The 24,158-nt window shown below is 34.3% G+C and overlaps 1 protein-coding gene across 6 annotated transcripts in view; it reads left to right on the forward strand.

Moving 5' to 3' along the window:
• Positions 1–24,158, forward strand: part of LRBA (LPS responsive beige-like anchor protein) — a 620,528-nt gene that overhangs the window by 540,511 nt on the left and 55,859 nt on the right. For all 6 annotated transcript variants that reach the window (XM_074377442.1, XM_074377438.1, XM_074377451.1 and 3 more), the window contains one exon: positions 8,099–8,266. In XM_074377442.1, coding sequence (XP_074233543.1) covers positions 8,099–8,266 — 168 coding nt within the window. The remainder of the gene's footprint in view (positions 1–8,098; positions 8,267–24,158) is intronic.

Below are 24,158 nucleotides of genomic sequence, written 5' to 3' on the forward strand. Positions count from 1 at the left end.
GCTGAGCTTGTCAGTGCTCTAAAAATATTCAGCAACTTTTGCATTCATATGCTTTAGTTCAGGTTTTTTTTTCTATTGGATATGCTTGGAAGTGGTGATATAATAAGTGTTCTGTGTTGCCAAGGATTTTGATTTGCCAATATAAGTTTACGGCAGGCAGTCCAAGGAATCATTGGTGCCATGAAGACAGCCCCTTGTTTTTATCTGGAGTCCCTGTGGGATTAAACTACATCTGGCAATAAGTAGGGATTCTGGTCTGGCCATCTTCAAAGGCAAGAGACTGCTAGTATTTATCAGATCTGTGTGGATAAGCAAATGGGAAGGGATTAAATTTTTTTGGTTTTGTTTTTCTTCTTTTAATAACTATCTATAAAATAAAACCTCCAGAAGTTCACAGCAGATTAATACATTGTTCTATGGTTGTTGAAGAGGAAACCTATTCTTTTTTTCCTGTACCTAGATAATTAAGAATTTTAGATTCATATTTTAATTACTAAAGTATGTATTTTTATAACTAGTTTATCTTAGCATAACAGAAGTTTACAGTAGTCAAAATTAATTTTCTAGGAATACTTGACCAATTCTTTTTAAAGGGTTGAACATTTAATACAGTGGTTTTAAATATTTTAACATCTACAAGTATTTGGACATCACCGTTGGCATTTGGAGGCTTTTACTGGAGGCCATTCATCTGTGTGGGGAAGTTTATCCAGAATTTCTTTCTGAGGAAAATCTTGAAGCTGTCTTAGGGAAGGCCACTATCCCTTCCAAGTGAAGGCAGGCTTGCCTTCCGTAGAAACCTTGTTTGTGTCTTCCTCCTTCTGCTCTTCACATTTTTAAGAGATTATCAGTCCTGTGACTCAGTTTAGCTGTTGTTGAACCATGTGGCTCTGCATTTACTGACAAAACAAAATGGCTGCATTCCAGGTACGTGTCATGGAGTGTAATGTAGAATTTAACATTCAGAGCCTCACCTAAGAGAAATAATGTTTGTGCAGGATTGCCTGAAGAATACGTAGTCTCTCCATTTGTCTATACTTTAAATCTATCCCAGGATTAAGTCAGTCCCTCTGAGAGACACATACCTGGATTCCATCATATTGCCAGGGGAGGAATTTCTTATCTGAGGAATAGAAATAATGTGTTTTTCTAGGCCATCTGGTTTGTTTTTACATTATAGTCACTTGACTCTTGGAAGTGTTCGTGTTTCTTTCTTTATGTTGCCTGCTAGAAAGCTTAGCGCCAAATGCATGGCACAGCGCTAAGTCTATAGAATTTCATGGCATGATTTTCATGTACTACTTATCCTTCTTTCTGCATTGCCTTACTTCTCTTAAGTTACATTGATTTTATCTTGATGTCTATGCCTCATTGTAAGCTCTGTGAAATATTTTCTGAATGAGGGCATGCAACATGCAAATAAATAGTAAAATAGATGGATATATCTATCCTTTGATGTAGTTGCTTTCAATTGTTCCTTATTAATAGATTTTTCTTAAAAGCTCCCTCTCCCTGTGTATGTTACACCATGACTAGTTTAACATATCTGTATATTGTGAATTCCTAGATTTTAGATTAAGAGTGACCTAAGGTTGAAATGTTAATTAAATGTTTTAATGTTCTGTAGCTCTAAAGAAAATAGTTGGATAAAATGTCAGCATATAGGACTGTTTTAAATACTAGAAAAAAATCATCTCTCTGAAAAGGAGGGTAATTGTACAAGTTTGCCTAATCCTTTTGATCTTGGCACACAGCAATACAGACTTCAGTTGAGATTAAAACTATGAATTTCAAAGGAAACATGGCCTTCAGTGTGTAAAATATATAACAGCTGGTTGACTACTCCATTTAAAACTACACAATAACAATCGTAGACAGAATGATTCTCCTGCCAAAAGATGCACGAGTGTTTGATGGTTATATCAAGGTACGATACTAACTCACACATTTCTTCAGTAATGGTATAAACGTACAAATGAACAGTGTGCTAGTGGCTCCAGAATCTCTCTTCTGCCCAACAGTTCAAGGGCAGTTTAGAAGTACCAAACTACCCCAGTGATTTCTCTGTCTGCCTTGCAGCCTGAACTTCAATGTGTTGTTGACTAATTTTTATTTTTTAAAACTATCAAAAATAATTTTTACTCTCAGCATCCCTCATTTTTTTCCTCTAAATCCTTGACCCTCCTTTCCCTCCTTTGGCATTCGTAACTTCTTTTTTTATAATGAAGTAACTTTTATTGTATATCCATGTATTTATCCATTTGCTCACCCTTTTATTGAAAACATATATGACTCATTATTCTTAATGTCACAGCCTCACACATATTTAAGCCCCCAAAGTAAACTTTTCTTTGTAAGTAATACAAAATTTGTTTCACATTTTTGTTAAATATTTTTATTAAGGTAAATATCTGAATTCTGAAGCACTGTGATGTATTTGTAATCAGTATGGGAGAATGTTAAGCTCATGTTAGTAGATTATAGTTCCTCCAGTACTTCAGTAAGTTGACTGTTCTGCTTCACCTGAGCAAGTAATCCTTAAATAGGTTAATTAATACATTTTTTTTTTCAAAAATGAGGATTAATGTGGATTTGTCACTTCTGGAAAAATCCCACTTGGAAAGCACATTCACATTCTGAATCTGTGTCTGTCCAATACGAAAAAAATGGTGATTTTTCTGAGACATTTGTTTCTTGAAAAATTTTGATATTAACGGCAGATTTTCTTTTCTATTTTTTTCAATTTATTTCAAAAATGGAAATTATAGGTAAATAAAAAATTCGCTAAAGTTACTCAGATTCATCAGAAATTCAGAGCCAGCATTTAAGGAGTTAATGTATCTTATTAGGGGACAGGAAATCTGGCAACTATTGCAGAAACTAGACCTAATGGTGCACACAAACAATTTGTCAGTCTTCTTAAATGTGAATAGCTTTCCGCAAAGTGGCTGCTCTTGCTTTGTTTGAACAGGCTAAACTTTTCCTTTTTGGACTTTAAATCTTAGAAGTGAAATGTGATCCACATATTCAATCAAAATCATTTAATTCAAAGCATATTTTGATTGGAACAAAGTTGACATGGAAAGAAACTCTAGAATAAAAAAGTTGAAAGGACTTTATATCATATATTTAGCAGGAAAATTTGAAACAGTTCTAATTAGGCTGAAAAAAACAGCTTTCTTCAATGTAAATTACAAAGGTCATATATCAATGTTAAGGAAACATTACCACTAGTGTTTGAAATCCAGCACATGCAAACATAACAGACCAGTTCATTTTAAATCCATTTGTGTGTGTGTGTGTGTGTGTGTGTGTGTGTGTGTGTGTGTGTATAAGAAGGCTGTATTACATATATTTAAAATGAAAAATACTTAAAATTCCAAGTCCATGATATTGTATATTACATTTTTGCCAATCCAAACAGTAACTCCTTTGAAACTTTTTACTATCTACATTTAGAAGAATTGACTCTAAATTATAGGTACAATTAAAAAGTTATGAAACTAATTTTCATACTTTCTTCCATTAAAATATGATCAAATACATCTTGAACTGTATATCAAATCAGAGAATGAGTCAGTAATTTTTATTTCTGTCTGGAATGTACAGCTGTAGCATTTTGTATCCTGGTACTGAATTGGGCCTTCTCAAAGCCTGGGGACAGAAGTATTGGTGTAGGAGTGCAGAAATGTGTATTTGGGGTACACACGCCTAATTCCTTCTGGTTACACAATTATTTCTATAGTTAAAAGTTTGTAAATAATATTTTATCTTATTATTTGATTTTTTTATAAAAATAATTTATCCTATAGAAACCAGTAGCTTTTATTTAGTTGCTTTTTTATATATGGCATAGTATGAGAAGAATTAGCAAAAATGTAACTGAGTATTAGCATTATCCTGGGAATTAGAAGTATAAGAAGTACAAATAATACAATTAAAGTTTTTTGCTCTTGAAATAAGCAATTATCTAATTTCTTTTTTAGTTGAAGTTGGTTTTCTTGATTTTACATAATTTTTACATTAGAGAAAATTTGATTTTTTGAAAGTAAAAGGAAACTGCTGGAGTATTTCTAAAGTATTCATAGATTAGCTAAACACATGATTAATACTTTATATTGTAGAATTTTTATTCTCAAATAGCTTAGAATTTCTTGGAAAAAGCAAATTATTTCTGCATAAGTTATGTTTTTATTTGACTTCTATAAGAAATAAGAATAATTTCATATAACTTTTTTTATCAATAAATAATTCATTTCCTTAATGGGTTAGTTTCGGGAAAACATATATTACGATCTTTTACTGAGATTTATTGTTAGACACCCATTCATATATGTTATAATTATTTCTGACACAGGGTTACACAAATGAGTTATTTATGAATAATTTACTATTGTCTTTATAGTATTAAAGCTTTAATTTGTTGATGTTCTGCATTTGGACCAAACAAATGAAAGTTACTAATAAGGGTGTGTATTTGACATCTGTATACTGTACTTTTTAGCATATCTCAAGTGTTTTAGTCTCTGCTTAATAGATCTCATTAAAAAAACAGATATCAGCCCCAAGACAGTTTGTCAAGACTAATATGAGTCCCCCTGGATTGGACTGACAATATGTGTGAGGCTTCATAGGATAGGCTTTTCATAGTCTTATTTGGTGCTTAACAATTGAATGTTAGTGACTGATTTATTTTATAATAACTCAGATGAGTTGAATATTATTGTATTGTGTTCGACATTTTAGTGGATTTTCTTTTTTACAAATTTTACTCAGAGCACACATTGGATGTAAATGATGTATCTAGCCTGCTAGGGGAGTACTAATAATTGATTGGTTAGGTTTGAGAGCAGCCCAGGAAGAATGTTCCTGTCCCCTAGCTGCAAACCGTATTTAACTCCAGTCTTAATGAGGATTTTTCCTAAAGGCTTTGAAAAATCTCAGATGCTTAGCATTCTGCTGGCATGTTTTAATTTTTTTGCGGCTAAAAATGTGCATATAAATAAGTATTTATGTAAAGAGTATTTTTTTAATCTTATTACAAGGAAGGAGAATTTTTTAAAAATTAATGGAAGTTTTATGATTTATGTTTTTGAATCTCAAAAACGGCAGTTATAAAAGGTATTCCCAAGGTATTCCATTTTGAGTTATTTGTGGGTTTTTTTTTTTACCCTCAATAATTTCCTCCTGCTTGCCCTTCCCTCTTCCTTCGTCTTTTAGTAAGTGCATTTGTTTCTTATTGTATACTTTGGGTTAGATAGTTGCCATTCACTGGTATCAAAAGGATGTTAAAGCCCTGAACTGACTTTGTGCTGAAATGATTTTTCAACTTTTTGGAATTCCCATGTATCCATAGCAGTTGTTCTTGCCTGTCCCTTTTTAATATATATCTCAAGAAATGCTTGAAGGCCACTGAGGTTTTTAGTTTAGTTTTTAAATTTTTATTTAAAGTTTATTTGTGAAAGTAAACGTGTTTATCAACCTCTGGAAGAGATTTTGCCAAGATTTTGATGAATTACTGGTCAACCAGTGTAACAGTGTAAGGGGAGGCCTCCCCATGGCACTGTGGACATTTCTGCATGTGTGTTAGTGACATGATGTGAGCCTACAATGTATTTCATTTCAGCCTTTTTACTTAACATTCTGGTGTGGTGTCAAGATGGAAAGCATCTAAATCTCACCAACTTCACCATTTTGAATGTGCATAAAGAAGTAATCAGCATTAGGAAGACTCACAAGTCTTTGTTTGATGAACATAAAATAAAATTGCCCTAGTTTTTAGAGCTTTAATATTGAGAAAATTCGTTTGTACTTCGTCATTTGCTGAGCCTTCTAGAATTTTATAGTCTCAAATCACAACACCACGGACACTCAGGAGACTCCTGACTGTTTTATCTTATTAAACAATTTTGAAATCATTAATTTTTAATTAGCTTGGATGCAGGGTTTCTTTTTATCGTTTCAATAGTGTGTGTATATGAACTAAACGTTTTTTATTTAAACTACTGGCGAGAGTATTATTTACATAAATAAGTGTAGGTTCTTTCTTAGAGTACATACTGTGAGTTTGCTTCATGTAGTTGTACATTTTTGTAGACTCGGAGATATTACACGCTAATCTATTATAGTAGAGCTTTTCAGCAGTTTATTAAGTCAGATTTTGAACAACAACTGAAAAGAATGTAAGCTCACAGATATGTATAGGTCCTTCCCTGATTGAAAGTTCTAATTAAGTGAATTGGAGAAAATTAACTGAAATTAGCTGTCAGAAAGTCACATTTAAATGAGTGATGAGCTAGTCTGGCAGTAAACATTTAAATGATATAAATTGCCATTTAAGTGTATGGTTTAATGTTTGTCATGCATTAATGTGACATGAGACTGCAGTGACAATCAAGCAGCTTGCTCTAATTTGAACATATTTAGGGCTTTTGTGTAGAGTGCACTGCACACAAATTAAGACAATTGCTGTTTTTATGTGTCACTTTAAACATGTCCTCTACTCCCCCACCCCCACCCCCATCACTACCATGGCCTAAGTTAATGAAACAAACGTATCATTTTTGTATGCAACTTGTGTTAATAGTTTCTGGATTTGGGGATCAATTTTAAATCTATGTGCTTAAAATAGGAATTTACTTAAAGCTATTACAAGCCCTTCGCTTCTTATTTCAAATAAAATATGAAGCAGTTTTCTGCTTTCTTAGCTATTTACTAAATTTATAAATATAATGAGTTTTATAAGAGATGTTTAAAATAATAACTTTTCACAATTGAAACTAGCAAAATGCTTTTTTAGGTATACTTTGGAATATGAGATTTGCCTTTTATTTGCAGAATTTTTCTATACTTTATAGTGTGTGATACGTTGTGAAGCCTTGTTAAATATTACTAAAGGAAATATATTATTTTAATTTATCCATAAATAATTCACTTATTCATAGGCACTTATTTTAATAAAGCACATATTTATACAAATGTTTATCTGTGAACTAATAGGAATGTCTTTTGTTGCAAGATTATTCATATCTTACTGGTTGCTTGCGATAGAAGTTTGTCAATTTTGTTTTAGAACCGACAGATTTCTTTTTATAATATTGATAACATAGCCACAAGCCACACCAAAAATACATCATAGTTTGACACTTATGACTCTAAAAATAAGAATTTCAGTGAGATACATTACCTGATATAACTTGGTACACTTCCAGTTAAGCTTCAGAGTTTGAGTTTGAGAACTCTGTGATTTGAGTAACATTATTTATTGATAGAGTAGTCTATAATGCTAGGCTTTTATGTTGGAATAATTTTGAACAATATTAAATAATATAGATATGAGTACTTTTCTAAAAATCAAGTCTCTGGTTATAAAACATCTTTATTAGCATTTTTAACTGTGTTAAGTTTAGCAAACATTTATTGATACCTACTGTATTTTAGGTACACTGCTTGTAACAGAATATAATAATGAATTGGAAGTGGACCTTGAACCCAGCATTTCCACTGAACACTTGATTATGTTCATTTATTATTTATTGGACACTATTATGTTGGTAGAATCAAATACTTGGTCTGATTTGATATTAATATTAATATTAGAATAATAATTCAGTATTTAAAAGTATCCCTCCCAAGATCTAATTTATTGGCCTAAAAACTCAGTTGAAATAACTAAATAATTTGGTTATAGTTATTGAAGGAGACAACAAAATGTTTTAATTCTAGAAAAAATATAAATATTTCAAGTGAATAGTACATGTTTAATGTTTTCATATTTGCTATCCCAAAGTAGCCTTTACAGGGTATGACCTCTCTTTGAAACACAAGTTGAGTACCTGTCAGGCCCTGTGTTACAAATGTGACCAAGGTACACAGGCAAATACTGAAATGTAAGCAGTCTATTATAATTCAGTGTGACAAGTGCTGGAAATTCTCTGAATATAAACAAAGGAGAACGAATTCTGGTGGAAAATAGGATATCAGAATAAGTCTGTTCACAGTAAATTTAGTATTAAATTTTACGGCTTGTTCTGAATTCCTCTGTATATTTTTAAAAATAAATTTCTGCATAATAATATGATCTATGCCCTTTTTTCAGGCCCTGGAGAGTGAATTTGTTTCCTGCCAGCTTCACCAATGGATTGATCTCATTTTTGGCTATAAACAGCAAGGCCCAGAGGCTGTTCGAGCCCTCAATGTGTTTTATTACCTGACCTACGAAGGAGCTGTCAATCTGAATGCAATAACTGATCCTGTATTGAGAGAGGTAAGTTACCTGACCAGCTCTAACAGGTATCTTTAGACTGGAAGCTATTAGATATCATCTTCCCCATACTTTCATTTCACTGATGAGGAAACTGAGGCCAGATGAGTGAAGTGACTTAAGCAGGGTCACCTTTAAGATTGTGACTTAGCTGAGACTTGCACCCAGAACTTCCCTCCAACAAAGTGTTTGACTCAATATAAAATGAGAGTTTTTTCAATTTGAACCCATTAAGGGATCAATAATCATATGTACAATTTTTATGACTTTGAAGGCTACTCACTAATTTAAAAAATTAGGAAAATAATTCATTAAAGAATTAAGGTTATAAGTATAACTCTATTTAAATGTGATAAAACACATATTTATATATAATGCAGAAGTACGTGTATAACCATATAGAAGTTATCAGTAGAATGAAGCCTGGAGCTTCCTACATCATCAGATTTGCTGTTACTGAGACTCATTTTATCTTTTTCATTGATTTTCTTAAGTAAAACACTCAAAAATATGGTTTTGACAAATACATTATTTACCAAAATGTGTGTTTATAGCCTTGCTTTTTTTTTAGTATCTTTATTTAATTATGTATCCTCCAACTAACATACATCATGTACAGAGATCGTAGAATTGAACAGGTATCACCTTAAATGGCCGTCCAGTTTTGGAAGAAAACTAAGAAACCAGGGCGCTTTGATTCATAGGGAAAGTTGTGTATCACTGTCAAGGGAACATTATTTATAGAAGTAAGTTTTTCATTTTTCACCAGCACTTGATGTATTTCTTTATAATTCTACTTATGACCTGATCATGTTGACAGTGTAGGAAAGTACATATTTAAATATATGGGCCAGCACATATTATCACCTGGGTCATGTGCTCCATAAAGAAGGTTAGGGCACAAACAAGAGCACCATGCATTAGAAGCACATTTATCTTAAATTGTACAGGTTCTGAATTGCTATTATTCAGTTTATTTTAGAGCTGGATCTGGTAAACCCCAAAAGACTCTTCCAATTTTTCAGTTCTTTGAAAATGTTCCTTCCAGGGGGCATTTTATTTTATTAGAGCAACAACCGACTGCATGAGATGTATGTACATAGGGTTCTGTATGTGAAATTGAGGTTGGAGCAAACATACAAGTGGCGTTACAACACAGTGCATAATTTCATTGTTAGAATAAAGTCATATAGGCTCATTTACTTTACTTTTTATTGTTTTAACAATATTTGAATAGTGGTACTTTGTCTACTAAATGTCCATAGTTATTCTTCAAATATACCACCTGCTTTGGGGTCTTTTTTTGTCTACTTAGCTGTTATATGACTGAAATCAGTATAGATTTGATTTTGTCATGTCGTGTTTTACTTAACATACCAGCATGAATTATTTTATGTTGCTATAAAATCTGTGTAGTTTTAATTTTGAAATTCCACGATGTTCTATAGAATTGCTTTGAAAATGTACTTAATACCATTTCTCCCAATGTGGGATCTGATTTTTTTTTTTTAAAGACTTGTCTATTGGTGTGTCCAAGTCGATGCAGCATTTGCAGGATGAAGGATGGCTCTCTCTGTGATGCTCTGCTAGTTAAAAAGTGAAACATTCAATCAGCAGGTTGTTTCCTCCACAGATCACTGAGTGTAATTGGCTCTTTGTTTTTATTCTGGATTGACCCACCCTGTTTCTCACACACATTAGTGGTTTACCAAAGGAGTTGACCATGTACTATTTACAGTATAATCTATAAGAGCACTGTCCAGGAGAACTTTCTGTACTGATGGAAATGTTCATTATACCTTCACTGCTCAGTACGGTAACCACTGGTCACATGTGACTGTTGTGCATTTGAAATGTGGCTTGTGTGACTGAGGAACTGAATGTTTAATTTTAGTTAATTCAGATTTAAATAATCACATATGGCTAGTGGATGCCATATTGGACAGGGGAAAGCTAGCAGACTGTCATACATCTTTGGTTACCAAATTTTCGAAATCCAAATTCAGGGCATGTGGTCAGACAATGGGGCAATAAATGTTAAATTCACTTGGTAGAATATTTGACATTGGGCATACTCCATTTAGGTATTAGACATGTAGTTGACATACATGTCTAAACCAAATTACATTTTTTCTTTCACTTAAACTAACATGTTATGAATTCAGATACTGTTTTTATTATGGTAAATCAATATCAAATTTACCATTTTAACCATTTTGAGTGTATAATTCAGTAGTATTAAGTACATTCACATTATTATGCAACCATCACCACCATCCATCTCCAGAATCATCTTCCCAAACTGAAACTCTGTATGTGTTAAACGGTGACTCCTCCTTCCCTTCTGCCCTCAGGCCTTGGCAGCCACCATTCTACTTTATGTTTCTGGGACTTTGACTATTCTAGGTATCTCAGATCAGTGGAATTATACAATATTTGTCCTTTTGTGTCTGGCTTATTTTATTAAAGTTCATCTATATTGTAGATTGGGTCAGAATTCTGCCCCCCCCCCCTTTTAAGGCTGATTAATATTCCATTGGACGTATACACCACATTTTGTTTATCCACTTATCTGTCAGTGGACATTTGGGGTTGTTTCTACCTTTTAGCTATTGTGAATAATGCTGCTATGAACATGAGTATATAAATACCTGTTCAAGTCCCTGCTTTCAGCTCTTTGGGGTATGTACTCAGAAGTAGAATTGCTGGGTTATATGGTAATTCTATGTTTAACTTTCTGAGGACCTGCCATACCAAATACGTTTTCAGTATTTATTTTTCATGATCAGCATTTGCTAAAGACTGTTTAAAACTTTTGCTTTAAGTTTCTTTGACTTCCTTTTCTTCCCCACAACTCCAAGTAGTTAATTATTAACAAATTAAACTTTAACTGGAGAGTTTTCCACTCATCATACCCTAATTTATTTTTATATTATACATTATGTAAACATGTATAATATGCTAGATTCAGCATTCACTCCAAAAACACAGCCTTATGTTCTAAGTATGGTAGGTACTCCATGTTCGTGAAACAATATATCACTTCATTAATTAGCATTATTTGTATAAATATACACGGTTAATTCACAGTGCTTTCTGAATGTGATGTGACCTTTTATTACAGCCATGCCATATTATAGTGCCAAATCTTGTGACACCATGCAGTGTGATGTTGTAGAATAAATGAACAAGTATGTAAATGTGGACTTGATTCCTGGCCCCAGTGCCTACTAGTTGTGTGACTGGGATCTTCCGGAGACTCTGTTTCCTTGTATGTGGAATTGGTACGATAATGCCCACCTTATGGAGAGTCAGATGAGGTGTAATACATGAAAAGGCCTGGTATGGTACCTGTCCCATCCTAAGTTCCCAGCCGGTGTTACTTCTTTCCTTTACGTTGTTCAGTGTTAAACCTTTGGTTTGGGTTAGAAAACATAACTGTAAACAAGAATGTAAATTACCGATTGCACCATAGAAAGAATCATAAAATGTTGACACTAGAGAAGTAATTTGAGACTGTTCCCTGGAGGACATGTGCAGAGTTCATTGTAAAGTGAGGCAAGGAGAAAACAGAAGACAAGAGTAAGTCATTAATTTTGTTTTTCTCAACAACCTTGTACTAAACCTAACTTATGTAATAAGGCTAAAGAGTTGAAAGGCAAGTCCCTGCCCTTGTCAGCTAGAGTTCATTGTCTAGGAGGGAAATATGGATAAGTAAACAGTTATAATCCTGTGATAAATTCACTATAGAGATAAGGACCTGGTATATATGCGTAAGTGTAGAGGGTAGACACTAAACCCAGCCTGCCTGAGACCAGGCATGTTTTCTGCGAAATGAGAGGCTCGAGCTGTAGATTGAAGGATGAATAAGAACACTGGGTAGAGTCGTGAGCAGAGGACAGCTACTCAGAAGAAATCGTAGAAGCCCCCTGCACAGAGTGAAAGAGATCATGGCTGGAGAATACGTATGTGGCGTGAACCGAAGGTGATAAGGTGAGAGAGACAGACAGGAGCCAGACCATACAGGGCCTTCAAGGCCATAAAAAGTCAGTTTAACTGCATTATAAGATAGTGAATTGAAGGCCGGAGGTCGGTGACATCACCACATATGTGTTTTAGAGCCTGTCTGAAAGACGGCTGAACAAATAAGAGCTGAAAAGTACTCACTGGATTATTCTAAGAGTCACTGGTGGTGTTAGAGCAGGACACTTAGACGGTGGGGGACTGTGCTGTGATTGCGAGGCAAGCAAGTCAACACAGTGAGGAAAGGAAACAGTTGGAGGGAGAACTTTTAACTGCTTTATTAAGATAAAGTTTGCATAGGATAGAATTCACCCACTCGAAGTGTACAGTACAGTAGTTTGGGTGTATTTACAAGCGTCACCACAAGCTAATTTTAGAAGATTTATTCACCATGAAAAGAAACCCCGTACCCATTACCAGAACTCTAACAGAGAAATTTTTTTTAATGGGTAGATAATTGACCATGTATCTGTGTTAATTGGACAGATCCAAAGAGAGAGAAGCATGTCAAACATACAGGAAAGAAAGCATTTAATATACTATTAAGCTCCAGGAGGAAAAGAAAGGGAATGAAGTCCAGAACACATACAGTGATGAGCACAGGACAGCAGGGAACAATACTGCCTTGTCTGTGGTTGGAGGGGAGAAGGTTAGCCTGGGGACTAAGTAAATGAGCAGGGATGAGGTAGAAAGGCAACAAGATCATGAGGGTTTGGACCAAGAGTGGGATAATATTTATGGAAATGCCTAACATAGTGATAGGTGCTTAATAGATGCTCATTAATATATAAATTATTTTTTCCTTTCCATGTTGTTTTTCTCTGTTCTCAACAGCAGAGAATAGGTTTAGAAAAAGGGGTGTGTGTGCGTATGTGTGCTGCCTGTCTGTCTGTCTAATTGTGTATGGGGAGAGAGAGTTGACGTTTGGCCATGGGAGAATGGTGGAATCTCTGAAAAGGGGTTGAGAGTGGAAGGGTGGTTGATGACATTGTTAAAGGAATATTGTTGACATGATGGTCTAGGCTGGTTTGGCTAAATGAGAAGGGGGCTGATAAATTGGGAGAGTTTCTTCTTTCATTCATTTATTTAGCAAATAATCATTTTGTTCATGGAGCCAAAAATACAGAGATGAACAAGAAGGTCAGACAAAGAAAGCCCCTTCCCTCTTGGAGCTCACATTCTAATGGGGTGCACAGAAAATAAACAATGAAAACTAACTTCAGTTAGTGATAAGTATTATGAAGATAATAAGGCTGAGTTAGGGGATACAGAGAGACTCAGGAGCAGGACCATCTTCTGGTTTATTTCTCACCCCGTCTCCAGGCTACACCATCTTTTCTTCAGAATCTTGTTCCTCTAAGAGGCTTAAACATCTCTATTATTAGTAAATTTGTACATGCACTTGGCTTATATTAAAACATTATCCCTGCAAAATCACAATAGCAGAACCAGGATAGATTTGTGCCTCTCTAGTTTTAAAAGCAGACTAGACTAGACTTCTTTCTCTTCAGTAGCTGTAGTTTTGCTTTTACTGTCTATTGTCTATTTAGTTCAGTTTGGAACACTCAGATGTTCACCCAGTCACACCCAGAGGCAAGCTGTCTACATACAAGTCATGCAGTCACCTACTGCTTGAGAAAAGCTCTGTTCCTCTTGAGAAAGTTTTATTCTGGAGTGAACGGTTAATACATATGGTAGAGTAAGTGATCATAAAAATAATCTCTCTATAAAAAAAGCACTAAACGATAGAAATAATAACCATAAGAAGAGGAAAAGTAATCAGAGAAACAGCCTGCGGCACATTAAGCTTTTATGTTGTTTTTAATTTTTAGAAAACAGCTGGGTTATCAATATACAGCTATGTCCTGTATTTGCATATATCACACACTGGAAAGAATTCTTTTTCATGAAAATATACATTTTTTTTCCCCAATATCTGTGACCTCCGACTAGAGGATGTATTTCTGTCTTTAGCTGTTAATTCTAACAGGCCTCTTTACTCTTCTTTATTTCTCTATTCTTGGGGGTACCTTTTTTTTCCCTTTTTCTCTCCCTTTAGCATTTTTAATCTACTCTGTTTTCCTAGCATTACATATGTTCTTTTATAAAAAAGGTACAAATGAATAAAAATTGGTTATTTTCTGGTTGTTAATTCTGCTGAATTTGGTTTCACTCATTCACCTTTCTTCCTTCTACCACCATTTAAAGAACTAAAAACCAAGAAAGAAGACGTTTAAAAAGAGAAAAATTAGGGAGAGTATAGCTTAGCGGTAGAGTGCGTACTTAGCATGCACAAGGTCCTGGATTCAATCCCCAGTACATCCACTAAAAAATAAATAAAATTAAAAATTAATTAAAAAATACATGAAGAAACCTAATCCCCCCACACACACACAAACAAAAAAGAAAAAAATAAGGATTATTGAATTCAGAGTCAGGTTATGAGTAAGAATAAATATTTTTATTAAGATAAAAAACCTAAAATCCAAATTCACAAAATAAATACATGATGAATTGAATATTCATTCCCTTTACAAAATAATCTCTTTTCCTAAAAAATGTAAAATAAGTATTTTCCTTAAATAATTTCTTTAATATATTTAGAATGTTATTGTCTTGACAGGCATGATTTCTAGAACATTTCTGTATCCTTTCTTATATCCAGAATTCACCTATCAATTATTAAATAAATGGTAAATGCTCTGTCTGAAACTTGAGAGCCCAGTTAGCTAGCGCTTAGTATAGAACAGTTCATTGATGGAGTTTCAGTAGGTCAGAAATAAGTGTTTAAAAAACTGTATGTACAGTGATGTTTTTTGAGTGAGATGTTAAGTATACTACACATCAGAGCACAAAGGAGAAACAGCCAACCCAGGTGAAGGCAGTGATAACTGCCTGAACATAATCCTTAAGAAATGAGGCGTGAAGTAGGTGAAGCAGTAGAAATGGTAGGGGAACTCAAAGCAGAGAGCACTCATATGGGAAAAAAGCATAGAGTGACTCCACAACTGGAAATTAACATGCAGGGGCAGTGGCAGGGGGCGCTGTAAGAAGTTGGTGATGAAGAGCCACTAGGTTGATGGTGTCTCCCAAGCACATTTGGAAACCATTCGTGTCTGTCTGTCATTAGTCTAAGCCAGGCTAGCATTAGACCTGGTCACCCTTTCCTACCCTTAACCATCTACAATCCACTTTCCGCAGAGCTGCCAAAGTGACATTTTAAAACTGTAAATGAGATCGTGTCCCTCCTCTACTTAAACTTCCAAATTTCACATTAAACAGAGAATAACATCCTGCCTGCCCCCCGCGACCTGGCCCCTGCCTGCCTCTCTGATCTCATGCCAGCCTATTCTGGTTCTCATTCGTGTGTCCTGTGGCACTGACCTTCTTTCTGTTCCTGATCATGCAAAGGTTGTCGCTGAATTCACACCTTATGAGAGCCATTTTCTCCGACCGTTCCAGATTTTCACGTGCTGGTTCCTTGTCATTTATGCCTCAGCTGGAAGATTATGTCTTCAGCAGGGGCTTCCCTTCATACATCCAATCCAGTATCTTTTTGTTACTCATTTTAATTTAAAGCAAAAGACTGTGATATATGTGATACAGATTCTTGGAAATCTTTTGAGACGGGACTCCTCTTGGGCATGGTCTGTTTTCATAAATGTTCTCTGTGTACCTGAAAAACAGTGGGTGCTCCAGTTTTTAGGAGTGGAGGCCATTTTACGGTGAGGTAGTGAGTGAGTAATGACAAGTAAGGAGGTGACTGTGAGTTTTTATTATTAATATTAGTTACTGTTCTGTGCTATGTTTGACCTTAATCTAAAGGATTCCATACTTCTGTTCTTCCTCAGTTGTTATGCTCTCTTTTTATATTTTTCCTGTTTCCCTTCTAAAACTATCAGTTCCCACTTCTTGCTGCTGTGTCAGTATATCAGCCTTGGAAGGGGCATCCTTCCCATACCGTACAGTTAGCGACTTCTTGCATGTTACAGTCTGAGAAGCCAAGTAACCAGATTCGATAGAATTAAATTTAGTCAGTAGGTTTTGATTACTTCACCAGATACAAAACCATAAACCACAGTAATCAAAACACTGTGTTCTAGGGGGTGGGAAGGGATAAACTTGAGAGTTTGAGATTTGCAGGTGTTGGCCACTGTATATAAAAAATAGATTTAAAAAAATATGCTCCTTCTGTATAGCACAGGGGATTATATTCAATATCTTGTAGTGGAAGGGAATATGAAGGCAAATATGTGTGTGTGCGTGCATGGCTGGGACATTGTGCTGTGTACTAGAGATTGACACATTGTACCTAACTGTACTTCAGTGAAAACAAAACAAAACAAAACACTATGTTCTGGTGAAGGAACTAAGGTTCAATGGAACAGAATAGAGCTTCCAGAAATAGCAATATTACACGTAAGAATATATGATAAAGGTGGTATTTAAAATCACCAGGGAAAGGCTGTCTTATTCAGTGTGATGTTGGGACAGCCAGCTAATTGTGTACAACAAATTAATTTAAATCCCTGTTTCACATCTTAAAGTGAAAAAATTTATGGACGAAATAATGTATTTATTTGGAATAAAGATTATATTGTAAATATAAAGAGTACAACTACGGAACTTAGAAGATACTATAGGTGGATAGTTTTATAATCTTGGAATGGAGAAGGCCCGTTTTGTAAGTCAATATCAAAACAGTCATTAAGGAAATTTATGTATTTGTCTACATAAAAACAAGTTTTTGTAGATCCAAAAAAAAAAAGCAATAATAATAAGTTCAGGAACAGATAATTCACAAAAGATGAAATACAAGCCACGAAGGAAGCCTCACTAGTAATCAGTGTAATTCAATTTAAAATCTAACACATTTTTGCCTATTAAATTTTCTAAGATAAAAAATAACTGAAAATTCCTAATATCAGTTAAAAAACAGACACTGTCATATATTTGGTGACGATGAAAATAGGTTGAATCTTTATAGCAATCTGTATCAGTTTTTAAAATACTTATCTACTCTTTACTTAGAGCTTTAGCCAAAAGGAATAATTGAACAGGTATATAAAAAAAAAAAAGTTCAGGTGTATAGTTGTTCACCATAGCAAAAAAAAAAAAAAAAAAAAACCACAAAGAAACAAAAACCACATAAATGTCTTAACAGTAGAGAACCAGTAAAAAAAATATTGGTGAATCCATAAAGTGGAATAAAAAATATTGCTATATAGGTCTATATGTATTGCTATGGAAGAGTATTTTACCATATTACATTGAAAAACATGTTATGAAACATAGAAAATACAAATTTTATGATGTGTGTATATGCTTAGGAAATTTCTGAAATTATAGACCCCAAGGTGTTTATATGGTCATCTAACCAAAGATAGTCATTGTTATAGTTATTATCTTTGGTCAGTGAGATTACGGAATTCTTTCATTTGGTACTTTCTATGTTCTGAAAAGTATTTCTCTTTTAAATCAAGAGAAAAAAGCCAACCCATAGCTCTTTCTCTTTCTGAAAATCCAAACAAATGATGCAGTTAGCATGAGCATCATGATGCTGACTTTGCTTTTGGCTGTTTGGAGGTCTTTTGTGATTACTTCTTGGGCTTGGCCGTGTTTAATGTTGCTTGGATACTGACTTTGTATAATGATCTTCATTTGATAACTTTGATAAAGGTGAGGGAATTTGTAATTTCTTAACTTTTGTCTCACTCAGAAATTAGGACCTCTGAGCTCGTAGTGTGTTATTTAACTCACTGAACTAGGATTCTTTTTCATACTTTTTAGCCATTTAAATTTATTTCTTCATTTTTGCCATCATATTTGAGGAGGACCAAAAGGATCACTTCAACTCCTAGGGAAAATATCTTAGCTACACCACTGTTAATTGTAGCTCTTACCATCATTTTCTAAAATCAAGAAGGCTTTTGGCCTAAGATTCATGAATTCTAGATTTCTGGGTTCACTACTAAACTGTGTGTATATGTATATATATTTAAATGGCTATATAAAGAGATTTAACAACTTATTTATCAGAAAAATGTGTGTTAACTATAAAATTTCAAAGAATATGAAAGTATAAAGTAAGAGAGTAGAAAGCTTCTATCCCCAAGTTTGGTCTTTGTTCGCTAAGGCTAGAGTCACGTGCTGAAGTCAGTGATAATAGTTTCTATATGCTGTGCTTTGATATTTACAGAAAAAAGCCTCTGCCACACAATTCATTGCCTTTTACTAATGCCTGAAACTGCACCATTATAGATAATTTACTTAGTCACAGGTTTTTGGCAGGGAAACAATTTTTTCCAGTCATTCAGCTCTGTGCATAGGACTTGATCGTAGATTTTGACAAAAGGAAAAGTACAGACACAACAGGGTCCGAGCAGCCTTTGTGTAGGGGCAGCGGGGGCCAACCCTGGGGTGTGCCGGAGCTAGGAAGAAAAGGTGGAGATTCAAAGGCCAAAAGATAGACTGCACAGGTAGGTTTTGCTTAGGGGCAGCATAAATATGAACCTTGTCATCTCTGCATTTTCATCTTGCACCTTACCTTAAGTCCTCACCACGTTTCCTCAGGAAGCATCATTTTCTCCTTTTCAAGCAAATGCAATGTTATTTTATGTCTATGTCAGTTCAGAAATTAAAGTTATTAATTTCCTAATGAAAATGGAACTCAGCTCTGTTAACGTAAATGGGTAGGGAAAAGTTAAAGGAGAGCCACCTTGTTGCTCTATTTAAAGAATTATATACAGTGGGTCTCATAGCGTGAAAGTAAAACCTGAAAAGTTTTCCCAAAGTTGTTTAGTGTCAGTGGTTGGTTTTCCCTCTCCCAAATTTATCCTTTCAAATGCCGTGTTAGTAACACATAATCACTCTGAGAAGGTCTGTTTTCCAAAAGAAGCAGCAGCAGTGTTTAAGTTTACATGACCCCAGTTTCATGACAGCAGTAGCAAATCAGATATCTTATCCGAGAGAAGGCATTTTTGGCTTAGAATTCAATCACTTTCATGGTGGGAGTCAACAGCTTATTTCAGCCCTAACACTACTGCAGAACACTGGCTGCAGTGAATCTTTCAGAAAGCATAAACACAATTGGTATTTATAGCATTGTTAACATTTGTTAAATAGTTAGAGGAATGGTCTGTAAGCCTGTTGTAAGCAGGTGGGGCAGGAATCTTTGCTGTGGCTGCCGTGAGATTTGGAAGTAGGACAACAGGACAACGCGGTTACGATGGTTGTAGCAGTAGAGTAAGTTAGAAGTATTGAATGCGGGAAGTTAAGACTTCACGCAGCCACAATTCAGAGTGTTAAAAAAATAATCCCGAAGCATCTCTGGCCAGAATTGTGTTACACAGATGACATGCTTGACACAGTGCAGGGCAGGAGCTGTACAGTGAAAAGCCAAATAAACGGTAAGGATTAGTCAAGTTTTAATTGAAAACCTACATAAAAAATACCTTGAAATTACGCCAGACTTTCTTGTGTATTAAAACCACAATCACAGTTTTCCCTTAGTCGATTAAATAAACATCGAAGTTGCCAGAAAAGCTAATCTCTGTATTTTGCTAGTGATTAGGCCTATTGCAGACTTACTAGTTAAATAGGTGGAGCTAAATTATACATCCAAGGAGATAAAACAAAGCGTTAATATTTTTTTTTATGACTTCCTCCCTATCTGCTCCCCAAGAAATCCTGACCCGTTCTATTATGCCAATGCCTTTCGTCATAAACCTCTGCTCTTTTCAGGCACCGTCTTCATTTTAAATTGAAAGTGTAAAAATTACTCATAAATCAAGTGACTGAATTTTGTTCTTGAAATTTTAAACTAAATGCAAGTTTCTAGAAAAATTAAGATTAAAGATTACATAGATTTGAAAATCTATGTAAGATTATTTTCAAGTGTGACAGATTTCTTAATGTTCAGAATAGCAATGTTGCTCTATTTCTAACAAAGATGAGGGAGTTTACTTAGAATCTCTATTCTTAGTCTTCGTTATTGGTACAAAGAAGCAACTGAGATTCCATTAGCACAGTACTCAGGAAATACTTAAGAGCAAATTTTCTCAATGTTGAGTATGATGTAACTACGTTATAGCAGGAAACTTGTTGCCTTCCCTCTCTCTGTCCCGGCCTGTACTGTGTAACTGGCGGGGTGTGTTTGTGTGTTGTGTGTATGTGTATGTGTATGTGTATGTGTATGTGTATGTGTATTGTCTTTCAGGCTCCAAGTTCTTTGAGTCAAGAATTCCTCAGTGTACCTCATTTCAGCATTCTTACACAGTGGATGCTCACAAATATTATTGAGAAAAATAGACTAAGTGATCCTTAACAAATGAATGACCATGACATAGTTTAAACACATCTGTCTGGTTTTGAGAAATAATTTTAACCTTCTGAATGCAATAAATTAACTGTCCTGCTGTTTTGTTTTGTTTTTTTTTTTCCTTTACGAACTTTTTACTATGTTTCCACTGTGTTTGCCCCTTAGTATTGGCCATGTCTTTGAAGCAACATTCCACTTATTTTTCTAGGCAGGCTGCTTTATCTGCTCGTTTCCAGTAGCTAGAGATGGAGGTGTTTTGAATGAGCACATCAATGTTCTAGACAGAGATACTGTTTGAAATTATCCATGAACACAGTGCCGCTGAACATTATTGAGTGACATTTGTTTCTGTTGGTTGTGTCTGCTCTGACTAGCTGGTTTCTTTCAGATTGGCAGCTGGGATTATGCTGCAGTGGATGGACAGCTACAAGAAGTGGAGATTGTAGTGAGGCTGGGCTGGGCCTCCGTGTAATGTGCCTGGAATGTATGGGCTCAGCTAAAGGCACTGATCGGAAATCTGTGCATATTTTCACAATTTATAAGTACTTTATAGTAACTTCCATAAAACTATTGAGTAGATATATAAGTAAAAATACTCCTTTTCCTCCCTAATTTTCCCTCTCCCCTGGTTTCCTATCACTGCAGTCTTTTTTTTTTAAAGACAGATTTATTTTATTTAACAAGGCACTCGTTCTCTTTGCTTTTTAAATACCATCATGATATACATACGCCCTCAAATACCTAATGTAAATAGAACAGTGTACTTACAAATTGTCATACCTTTCTAAATATTTAATTAATAATAAATGATGGTAAAATATTGATAAAACTAATGGCTTCTTGAAGTCAGATGAAAATAAGTTAGGGAATAAGCTCAAAATAACAAAATTAGTTTCTTCGCAAGGTCTATTTATTTTACAATCTGTGACCAATTTATCAGCTGCAGTTGTTCCTAGATGTTAATACTTCTGCTTACTGGAAAAACTGAAGTTCATAAAGCTATATCAAATATTGTCAGATTTTTCTTTGGACTTTCATAGGTTTTTTTTAGTTTTAGATTTTTTTCAAAACAATTTTTTTTTACTATTCTTGATCTTAAAAGTAATACATGCTTTTCTAAGATGTCAAATAGTATAAAAGTGAAGAAGGTATTCATTTTTTTTCTGCCAATCTTTTCATCCATCCTCCCACCAGAGATAATAGCTGATAATAGTTTGGTATGTACCTTTCCAGATTTTACACATGTGTATTCATGCATGTACTCACATAGCACATAAAAATGTGTGTTTATTTAATTTTTATTTTTTATTTTTTACTTAGATGAGATCATACACTGTATTCTTTGGTAACTGGGAATTTTTTCATCAGTATAGTATAGACTAGTTTCCATGACACATATATTCAGCTTAACTCACTCATTTTAATGACTGTATGGTATTTCATTAACATAGTTAATTAGTTTTCCGCCCTAATTTTACTATTGCAGAGTGCTATAATAACCATCTTTGTGTCTAAATCTTTTTGCATTGGTCTGATTTTTAGGAAAATTTGCAAAAGTGGAATCAGTAACTCAATCTTTATTTGAAAACATGAAAATTTGACTTTTAACTAAGTTTTTGTTTTTCTCTGTCTAATTTCTCAAACTTAAAAAAAAAAAACCTTTGTCTTTCAAGTTCAAATTTATATAGAATTACTTCTGTTCAGTTAACTTATTTCTTCACTTTATCCCTCTTCTGTGTGGATTACTTTGCATAATTTGTTGACTAAATACCTGCTATTGTTTATTTTGAACAAAAAGTCTGATTGAGTTTTAGAAATTCCTCATGCTAGTAGTACATCCATGACACTTTTCTCGATGGGCTATTTATCTTTTGCATTATGCTTTACAAGGTTTGAATTCGATGTTTTTTTTTTTCCTAGGGCACTTTAATATTTACATTTCAATCTTAAAAGATTCTTTTAAAGAATTTGAGTTAGGTTCATTATGCTAATTTTTTTAAAATTTTGTGCTTTTATTGCTCTAAGTACTCAAAAGTAACTCTGTATTTCATTACCTATGTTGAAGGGTCTAGCTTCTCAATGTTTCTGAATGTTGCCTTGCCTTTTTTTTTTTTTTCACCAGCTAGAGGTGTTATGCAAACAAGACCATATATATTATAAAGATAATTTTCTCTTTTTAGAGCCTTCATTTTTAATCAGCACATTTACTTGTTATGTGAGGCTCTTTGGCCTTACTGGTTAATGTTACCGGAATTTTTTGTCCTTCAGGAGTTAAATGCTAACTTAAACATAAGATTAGTGTGCTTTTTTAATTTGCTAATACCAAAGCTAAATTTTTACAGTGGCCTCAAAGGGCACTGAAGCTGGTTCACTAGAGAGTCAGTTAGTAAACGGAGTGGAAACCAGTCAAATATCCAGCAAGTTGTTCTCCAGCTTAATTCAAATGTGTGAAGGGCAAGACGAAAACAGACATAAGTGATAATATGATATGTAACACAGGAGAAGTCACTCGCTGGCTGTCATGTGACTCTTTTTAAACATGAAAAGTGAATTAATTTCTGAAATCCAAAATATGAAGTCTTACTTGGATTTGTAAATATCTCTTGGTAAGGAGTTACTCTTGAATCTTAAGATAGCTTTCTAGAATTTAATTTTGGTAATGTCAGAAATTTTTAATATATTAATAAATGGCATTTTTTTCTTAATAAATGATTTTTTCCATTTCCCCATCCCAATTTTATAGTGCTTTTCGATGTAAATACATAGGGGATAAAATGCAATTTCGGAGTTGTGTGCTTAAAAAGAGCAGAATACTTATGTGTTTACCTTAATTGCATCCATATGTTTAAGTTCTTTCTCCCCCAAACCCATCTTAAAAAAGTTTTACAGCTTTATTGTTGGTTACTAAGTGTTGTACTGAGTTAACTTGTTTCCTCTGTTAGATTAAAAAGACTATTGCAAAGAGACTAAAATAATCATTATTAAGTTGAAGTCCTGCATTGCCACTAAGCCAGTCTACTTTCCTTCCCTTTTCTTTCTTTTCTTTCATTCTTTCATTTTATCTAGCGTGTGTACCTGTATTCTCTCTCTATATTCTGCCCCTTTCTCTATAGCCATAAAAATCATGGAATTATGCAGTCGTTGGCACAGAAAACTATAGAATACACAGCTTGCTGAAAATCTTTTCATAATATTTCCATTTGGAAATCCATTAATAAATTCTCTAGGTAATATTTGAGATGCTGTTTATAAAATACAAATATGTGGTTTTATTGGAGTGTCTTGAAGTATTTGTGTAGTCTTTTTTACTACTATGTATTTTAACATCTGGAATGCTGCCTGCCTGAATTCAGGTTTATTATAGAAAGTAGTAAGAGGCTATTTACAGAAGTATTTGGGAATTGGTGGACGAGGATGAAGTAAGCTTTGTGGTAGCGATGTTTAATAGAATGTTTTTTTGGTGCTGGGCTGCTCTGTAGTAAGTGTTAGGAGTGTGTCTTTTAGCTACGTCACTGCTGAATTATGAATGGATAAGATTCATTTATTCAGTGA

Source organism: Camelus bactrianus, chromosome 2 (assembly GCF_048773025.1).
Source record: "Camelus bactrianus isolate YW-2024 breed Bactrian camel chromosome 2, ASM4877302v1, whole genome shotgun sequence".
NCBI classification, from domain to species: Eukaryota; Metazoa; Chordata; class Mammalia; order Artiodactyla; family Camelidae; genus Camelus; species Camelus bactrianus.